Raw genomic sequence first — 9,313 nt, 5'->3', positions numbered from 1 at the left:
AATGCTCTACAAACTGTTAATATCAGACTCTATTCATATGATTATTATTTATATGCGCGGCAGGGAAACAGGCTGCAAAATCTGATCTGAGCTTATGGTCTCTGGATATTTATAGTCGGTTTAAATGTAAATACTAGTTGTCTTAGCCTTGATTATGATTGGAAAAAATTGTTAAGTGTAAAAAAAAAGAAAAGAAAAAAGAAAAGAGGAAAAAAAGATTTCAAGCTTAACGTGAATAGATTCTGAAAATGAAAAGGACAAACGGTGATGCCAAATAGAATAGATTGTCTTTTCATTTTCATTGTAACAGAAGGACTTTGGGAAATGTAACGTTTCTCAACAGATATCCCTATATGTTAGGCCAAGTCTGGCACGGTGCATTGACAAACCAAATTTTTAAGAGAAACACGCTTTATGTTCAATGTTTGTACACGACTGCATTTATTTATTTATTTATTTATTTTTAATAACTGTAACAAATATAGAAGGATCTTTTAGCAGAGTAATTTAACTTATCGAACAATGTTTTATCTATTTAAGTGTTTGTAAAGGGTCGTGATGCTTTGTTGTTTTTCGGGGTCGAATGCACCAAATCTTAAATGTTAGTGCAGCACTATAAAGGTTTTTAGAAAGAAAAAATATCGGGGGGTTGGCAGGTACAGTATATTACTGAGCTTGACTCATATGAAATGTATTTCACCCACTTAGACACTTCCAGAAGAACTGAATCCTGCTCGTCTCTTATCAAAGCTGTAAAGCGCTGCACTCACCCAACCCAAACTAGAGGGACAGTGATGTTTAGTCTTAGAGCCTGCTAGCTCAAACAGGTGACAACAAAAAATAGTGATAGTTTTATGTACAGCTGAACAAACAGCCAGTATGAGCATACTGACACAGAATTCACAGAGGACTGTTATTATTATTGTTGATATCGGGTTTTTTGTGTGCTCCTCCTGAGTTGATTTATAATTCTTTGCGGATGTAGTGACTCGACAAATACTGTGACCATGATGATTTTTTTAGCTGCAAATGTGTCCAGTGTATATATATATATATATATATATATGACATATTTGTGTTATATTCCTAATGTTATTAACAACACATACACTGTGTCGCGAATGGCCATGAGTTCCTGTATGCTCTTGCTGCATGTCATACGTCTGTACTCGGAATAATCCGTTCACTCTCAGCTAACTGTCATTCTAATAAACCCAAAAATGCCATAATCTATTTATTTATTGTCATTTAGTGTTCTGCAAAGTTTATTTGATTATTAATTCATATTTTTTTCCCACTCATGATTGGGCTTCTTAACCTTGGTTCCAGATATGGTGATGTACAACGTAATTTATTTACGTATATAAATATAGCTGAAAGTCGTTTAAGAGAAAATGAAATCGGATTTCAGTCACAATCTCTTTGCATGCTTTATTTATCTCATTTCTTGTCAGTTTTGCTTTCAGGTGTTAACTGTTTCTATCAATTATTAAGGCCATTTTTTAAATCATTTTTGTTAAACTTATGGAAGGCACGATGACAAATTTGCAGAACAATGTGTTATTTGCAGGGTTTATGTGTTTCTGTCATTGGAAAGCTACAGTTAGCTAACCAGCTGGCCTGGTCACAATAAGCACAAAGAAGCTCCTTATTTATTGATACTCGAGCTAACCCATTCAACGATGTGCAATTAAACTTGCAATGGAGTATTTTAAAATAATGTGTTCTGAACACTTCCTTCACCACTGCCCTAAACCCAGTGGTCAGATTTAGCCAAATTAATTTTCTCAGGTACGTAAATACAACTTTCAGGTACTTTTACTTACTTGAAAGTACTTCCAATTGTACACTTGACTCCACTACATGTATTTGATATTTTGAATTACTTTGCATTAAGGTTATTAATACAAAATATTAATACAACTAATACATTCTGATGTCTCATGTAGGATAAGCGACCCATCAAAATATTTTATGTATTTCCACCTTTATGAGCTGGAATATTAAAGTGCGGTACACATTAATACACTAATAATCATAGCCTTGTGATTTATAATGTATTCTTTTGAAATGGGCTATTTTGCATAATTAGCACTGCTACTTTTGGTATTTTGATGCTGATTTATGTAATTCACTAAAGCAAGATTTTGAATGCAAGACTTTTTTTTACCTGATAGATAATATTAACACAGGGGTGTTGCTCTTTTAGTCAGGGCTTTAACAGTACAGCCTCCCATCTGTGGGGATTATTGGACAGGCGTTTAGCACCGACGCCTAAATGCAGGAACCGGTGGTCCTCCTCGCTGTCTGCGCATGTCCGACAGTCGTTGCTCTCCGTAGCCAGACAGCAGCAGCTCGGAGAACCAACACCGGGGATGGTCTCTTCATTTTTCTTAAAAAAACAATATAAATGTTATATCTCCACAAAATGAAGTTTCCCTACTCATAGATTCGCGAGGAGTAAGTATAACACGCTTCGTTCCGGGTCGCGTCGGTGTTTCTCCGTCACTGGGAAGCTACAGCTAGCTAACCAGCTGGCCTGGTCACAATAAGCACAAAGAAGCTCCTTATTTATTGTGACTTGAGCTAACACATGCAACGATGGGATTTTTTTTTTGATTTGCCACCGTAGTCGTGTTTGGTCCCTGAAACAGCTTCATGTATGGGGTCTGTGCTAACCTTAGCTAGCTGTTGTGAATCACAGATTGATACTGCTCGACAGATGGCTGTCGTTATGTAGCCACAGACTGTCTCTAAACCAGTCTGCCTCACTCATGCGGCTGTATTAACTGTGTGACCCGACACGTCCGTCGTTCTGGTTGATTCAGGGCGTTAGCCGAGGACGATGCCAAATATCCACAAGGTGTGACCCGTGTCTGTAGAACAGTCACATTATTATTATTATTATCCGCTCTGCATTAATTAAGATCCTCTTTTTCCTTTACACTTACTGCACTGCGTCCTCCTGAGGCACACAGGGGGTAAAAAAAAAAAAGTAGACCCAAGTCAGTAATGAAGCACTGGTCTACATTTGCAATGCATTTCCATTTAGATGAAATAGAAGAGCCATTGTACTTACTCAGAAATAAACATAGGCCTATAGCTAAAAACAAGGATGACAAAGCAGGACTAAAGTTAACATTTAACTGCTATGTATATAGAAATGTGTATAAGAAAACAACAAAAACAGCACAATGGCATTTGTCAACAGTAAGACAGTAGTGCAGGGTGCTGGAATAAACATGGACATGTCAGTAAACATGTACAAGATAACACTATCTCTGATTAATCTAAAAAAAAAAAAAAACCTTTAGAGATAATAAAGATTGCGCCACTATGAAAAGTCAGTAAAGTATTTGATCAGCGGAAGTGAACCAATGGTGAATCATAAACTGTCTGCAAAACTGTGATGAATCTGCAAAATAATACGTGACTAAACCAGAGGAAAATACACCAGAATCCCTTCCCTGCCTTCTTTCTGATGGAAGAGATTTTAATTTGTATTTATTCTGATGGCTATTTTTCTTTGACTGACTACTAGTTTTGTCTAAAACATAAAAAATGCTGCTGTGTGATTTATTATTTTAATACAGTATGTATCATTATTATTGTTAAATCATTTTTATATCCATGTATTTATCTGTTACATTTTGTTTTACAAAGTTAGGAAAGTAAAGTTTAGCCTGATTTTGGTTTCTACACAGTGAGGCATACAGATTATTAATTAAACACTGGTATCAGTTCGGTGCTCGGTATCGGCCGATACGCAAAACCAAGGTGTCCGTATCGGATCTTTTCCAACAGGATTTTGGAGTAAGCTTATTTTGAGCTGAGGTGCTACAATCTAATGCATCTGGATTCAGGACCAATGCTTCTATTGTGATTGGGGTTAAACTTCATTAAATTACTTATTAAAAAAAAAAATCCAGCAGTGATAAAAGATCAAGGTCATGTCCATGTATCGCACAATAAGTTGCTGTTTTATTCAATAAAAAAAACTCTTTCATCTCTGCTTGCCTGCGGTAGGGTGTACACAGCGAGCTCTTACAGAACCAGGACTGTAGTGATCACAAGCTGCCATTTGCAAAAGGTCAAACTGTTCTGGATGTGAAAACAGGCGGCGGCAAAGTTAATTTCACACCAACGTAAGTGTCTGTCGCCGGCTGACTTGTGCCTGCTCTGTTTCTCCCCCAGTATGGTGAGGAGAAGGTGTCCCATGCTGCATTAGCGTCATAGTGACATGCTAGCCTGTCTGCCAGCATCAGGTGACCCTACCGTCAGACTTCTCTCCCGCACGCAGATGAACACTGGACTTCAGAAATGTGAGTGTCTTCTTCTACCTTATTGTGGTCGTGTATCCGTTGAGTCATTTCCCTCATTGGTCAGCAGTCCGGATTAGACGATGTTGATATTTGCAATATCACGTATCCACTTTCTAAGTTTAACGATACAAGAAAGTGTGATTATGGAACATTGCATCACTATAACTGACCCCTTACACCTTTTTTGGGTAAACATTAGAGAGCAATAAAACTGTTCTTTATTCAGTGTAAATAATAAAACAATTCTGTAGACTGACGGACAAACTGGATTATAGACCGGTTAACATGATCCATGCTTTTAAGATAAGGGTTGAACACTGTTAATGGCACCTTGTATCTGATCCAAAACCCTGTTCATAAAAATGCCATGTTAGCTTCAGTGGCTACAGAATGCAGATGAAGGCCCCATGAAGCGCATGCTGCAGGACATTTGATTACAAAATGTCATGTTGCCCTTCAGTGTAGTGCTCAGTATAAAGTGTATTGTCAAATCTGAGTCAATTACTATGTTTACATGCACAAAATATTCCAACTGAGCTGTGTCAATGGCTAATAAAAAAAGAATATTCCAGTATATGTGCAGCCAATGCTTTTCTACAGTCAGCCGAGCAGAACTACATCTTTTATTCCTTCAACCGCATTCTTGAAATGCGCATATCCAAAAAAACTAGATTAAAAGTAAGTATGTTTTTCCTTCCGACCAGAAATGTGGGCTTTTTCTTTTGGTAATACATATCTGGCTGGTGACGCAAACTGCTATAAAAATGAGATGCATATTATGTTCCAAATATTACTCCTAAACCTGGTTGTCTGACATTCCACACGTTGCAGGGGAAACTACACAGAAGATGAGATCTGCCAGCTATCCAACCCCAGCAGAGTTGGATGCCTTTGCTAAGAAAGTTGCCAACAGCCCTCTGACCATCCAGATCTTCCCCAACAGTGTCAAAGTACCTCAAAGGAAGCACATTCGGCGCACAGTCAACGGGCTCGACACATCCTCGTCCAGCCAGCGCCACAGTCCCTACCCGTCTCAGGTCAGCTCCAGTAGGGGCCTGCTGGCCGTCCTCCGCACGCCCGCCAAAGGCGTCGTCAAAGAGTCGGACGGCAGCCGCGCCCGGCAGCTCCAGAAGGCCACCATGAACCCTCACAGCGGTCAGTACGCCGCTCAAAGCACTTTAAATCTCCCTCAACCGGGCCAGCACCCACAGGGCCAGACGCAGCCCGCGGCCCTGAAGCAGGGCATGGTTCATCCGCAGGCGCTACAGCAAAGCATGACTCATCCAATGACATTACAGCAGCCTCAAACCATGCCCCACCCGCAGGCTTTACAGCAAAGGAGCATGGCTCATTCGCAAGCTCTGCAGCGGCAGCAGAGCTTGTCCCATGTTCAGACTCAGCAGCAGAGATTGACTCATCCACAGGCCATACAGAGGCAGCAGAGTCTGCCTCACACCCAGGCTCAGCAGCAGCAGCAGCAGCAGCAGCAGCAGCAGCAGCAGCAGGGCCAGCCTCATCCACCGGTTGTACCGCCGCAGCGTCTTTCTCATCTGCAGACACTCAAGCATCACGCGGCTCCTCCGCAAGCTTTACTCGCACAGCAGGGAGCGACTCAGGATCTGCGCCACATGTCCGACGGAGCTCAGCTTCCGGGCCTGCAGCACACCCAGGGGCTGGGCGGCCCACAGCCCCTCCCCCAGGCTGCAGGCGGGGGCCTCCAACCGGGCCCAACAGCCTCCAGCAGCCCCAGCCGGGGCGTACGGGCCCCGAAAGCTCCCCGACGCGGACGCCCCACCAAATGTAACTGTATCTACCTCCACCATCCCACTGTCCATGGCAGCCAGCCTGCATCAAAACCGGCCCAGCGACCTGAGCAGCATTGTGCACCAAATCAACCAGCTGTGCCAGGCAAGGGCCGGTATGGGCGCCACCTCCGTTTGCGAGGGCCAGATTGCGAACCCAAGCCCCATCAGCCGCAACCTGCTGATCAACGCCAGCTCCAGGGTGTCCTGTCATCACCCGGCCATGGGCTCGGTGCCCAGCTGCCTCATGGTGGGAGCCCCAGACAAAGCCACAGCTCAGACTCTCAACGCTGCTCTCCACTCGCAGCCCAGTATAGCTGCTACTAATAGTATACCCGCCTTTCACACAGACCCAGAGAAGGTACAACTGCAGCAGCTGCAGCACCATTTACATCAGCAGAAACAACAACAACAACAGCAGCAGCAGTTACAGCAGCAGCAACATTTACATCATCTGCAGCAGCTGCAACAGCAGCAGCAGCAGCAGCGCTCCTGGGCCCAGCATCAACTGGCCCACATGCAGCAGCCACCTGAGGGGGCCCATCCCTGCAAGAACCCAAGGATGGAGCCTCCAACCGAGTGCGCTTTCCCCTCTCGAAACCTCAACTATACCCACAAGCTACCCAGCGCTGCACAGTCCTTTACCCTGAAGCACCCCTCCGATAAAGCACGGCCATCATCCCCTGTTAACTGCCCAGTAGGTTCTATGCCTTACATCAATGGCCACTACATGCAGCCGCCATGGGGCGGCATCCCGGCCACAGCAGGTCACAATGGATCAGGCCCCCAGGACCTCCCCGTGGGTTTCCAGGGAGGGCAGGTTGCTTCATCCGCAGATCGCGTTCCTGGGGCAAAGTACAGGCCGGGCAAAGAGGGTCCTCCTGACCAATCCAAGTTGATGCAGAACGTGGATTTCTTAGGGGGGAACTTCCAGATGCCCAGCTTTCAGGAGCAGAACATGGGCGTGATGGAGAAGATGCACAGGTCGGCCATGGGCCAAGTTCAGGAGCCCAGCGGCGGCGGCGTTCACGCTCATCACCCGGGCTACCGTTAAAGCGGGCGCTTATCTCCTTTCTGCCCCCTCCCCTTGAGTTTTTCCTCAACAGCTACTTTCAGCACCTGTGGTTTATTCTTTAAGATCTTGCAAGTGATCAATTACATTTTATTGCTCCAGAGCTCGATTTGTAGACCCCACCAGGTTGTGATGTTTCAAAGTATTCCTCAGGTCTTAAGCCATGTCGTACCTTTGTTGCAGATTAAGGGTTTTTGAGATTGTTCTCCACTCTCGAGCAGAACTCCTTTTTTCATCACTGGCATGGATTTGCTGCTCTTTGTTCGTGTATATATGGTGTTCTAAAATATTAATTTACAGCTGAGAAAATGCTTGCCACATGATTGTCACAGTGCTTTTTTCCATAGGTTGACATGTAACAACTTTTATTTTGAGCATTTGTGGCCTTAAAACTGCCCAAAGGCAAGATATTAGGATGCCCTTGTGTGATGTTGTTTTTATTTGCAATTATTTATCCTCTTAACAGGTTTGTGATCCATTTAAATAAGGTTACATGTATATGCAATTAATAAGACTGTTGATAAGGTTTTTGACCCAGAGGCTTCCTATTATAGTTGAGGCGTAGACTTGTAAACGGGCCTAGGAGTGAGAGCCACGGCTCCTCTATCAGGAATACAACATGGCTTCTGAACCGCACCGTTTGTGGTCCAGCTGGTTTATTGTTTTTTTTGTTGCATGGTTCAATGGCTGATCACAGGCAAAGCCAGCACTAGCAAAAAACAGTAACATTCACCATGTGGTTTCTCAAGGTGTGTGTGTGTGTGTGTGTGTGTGTGTGTGTGTGTGTGTGTGTGTGTGTGTGTGTGTGTGTGTGTGTGTGTGTGTGTGTGTGTGTGTGTGTGTGTGTGTGTGTGTGTGTGTGTGTGTGTGTGTGTGTGTGTGTGTGTGTGTGTGTGTGTGTGTGTCATGAATCGCTTTCGAATAAGGTTTTTTTTTAATTAACTTTTTTTGCCGTATTTCCTTAGACGGTCCTACTTGAACTGTAGAAATCCCTTTTTAAATGTTACGGTTTAACGTTTAGCAAAAGGAAACTATTAGCCCCTATTTGTCTACAGCTAATGTGAAACAGAATGGCATCCCATTAATATGTAAATGGTGTACGTATGTCAGTATGTGAAAAGCGAATTGATCACTTGCAAGCACGCAAGTACTAAAACAATGCAAGCTGGGGGGAAAACGCTTAATTTCCCCTTCAAGCGCATTTCCTCACCACTTTACTACTGTAACACGAGTGAACTGATGCGGTGTGGACGTTACCTGTGTGGCTTGAGACGGGCCGTTCCGTCTACTAATCACCGGCCTGGCCGCTTGTTGTGTTTCTGCTACCTAAAAAAAAGACAAATAAGGATAAATCTAGCTGTATCTAGCATGACAGCTCTGGACCCTTTTTCTCCTCTAGTCCTCTTTCTTCGGGTTGATGTTGTTCAGGGCCATGCTTTGCTCTGGTAGCCTCAAGCCTTCTGGAAATTAGCCTTAAATGTCAAAGTAGTTATCCTCTACTTAATACTTACCTTAACTGGCTTCCTTTGCCAGGATCCCAACTTCAGTACGGCTTTGTTGTGAGAGAGAATTAATTGTTTTTATTTTTCTCTGAGCTTATTTGAAATCTGTACTGTCAGGTCATTGGACAGTGTTGTGTATGTATAGGCAAAGGAATGGGTGGTATTACCTTAAATTGAAACATTAAGGTAATCATGCTACTCATACTGTCTCAAATGTTGCCTATCAAGGATTTTAAGATGATTTTAAAACATAAATAGTATTTAGCAGAATGAATAGGTATGTAGAACAGGGCTGTAGCAGTTATTTTAAACTATTTAGATTGTGTGTTTATTTTTAGTTATACTTAATAAATGTCCTGATGTAGTTTAATTTATTATTCTTTATGGACCACTGCATCCTGAAGCCATAGATGTTTTCACATTAGGTGCCATAGGTGAATCACATTGACGTAGTGTGAACTGAATTGTCTGCACTCTGGAGGCGAACAAGAGCTTTGCGCCTGTGTATCCATTGATCTGATGTCTTTCACAACGCAAAGCTTTTTTTTCTCTTTTTTTTTTTTTTTCTTCATTCTCTGAATTGTCCTCGGAAACACAGTACAGGTCAAAAGGGAG

The 9,313-nt window shown here is 43.0% G+C and overlaps 2 protein-coding genes across 2 annotated transcripts in view; both read left to right on the top strand.

Annotated features, from left to right (window-relative positions):
• The window catches only part of LOC129088766 (flotillin-2), a 12,618-nt gene extending 11,396 nt beyond the window's left edge, over positions 1 to 1,222 (top strand). Inside the window, exon 11 of the mRNA XM_054596000.1 lies at positions 1 to 1,222. This exon is cut by the window's left edge and continues 717 nt beyond it. The gene's annotated coding sequence lies outside the window, so the exon portion shown is untranslated.
• Positions 1,223 to 2,360: 1,138 nt separating this feature from the next.
• LOC129093140 (protein FAM222B-like) lies at positions 2,361 to 7,984 on the top strand. Its single transcript, XM_054601061.1, is given in 4 exon segments — positions 2,361 to 2,460; positions 4,195 to 4,322; positions 5,154 to 6,036; positions 6,038 to 7,984. Coding segments are annotated over 3 exon segments (2,106 nt in total). The 5' UTR covers positions 2,361 to 2,460; positions 4,195 to 4,240; the 3' UTR covers positions 7,179 to 7,984.
• The last annotated feature ends 1,329 nt before the right edge of the window (positions 7,985 to 9,313 follow it).

The sequence above is a fragment of the Anoplopoma fimbria genome, chromosome 1 (assembly GCF_027596085.1).
Source record: "Anoplopoma fimbria isolate UVic2021 breed Golden Eagle Sablefish chromosome 1, Afim_UVic_2022, whole genome shotgun sequence".
NCBI classification, from domain to species: Eukaryota; Metazoa; Chordata; class Actinopteri; order Perciformes; family Anoplopomatidae; genus Anoplopoma; species Anoplopoma fimbria.
This window is presented reverse-complemented; position numbering and strand designations above follow the sequence as displayed.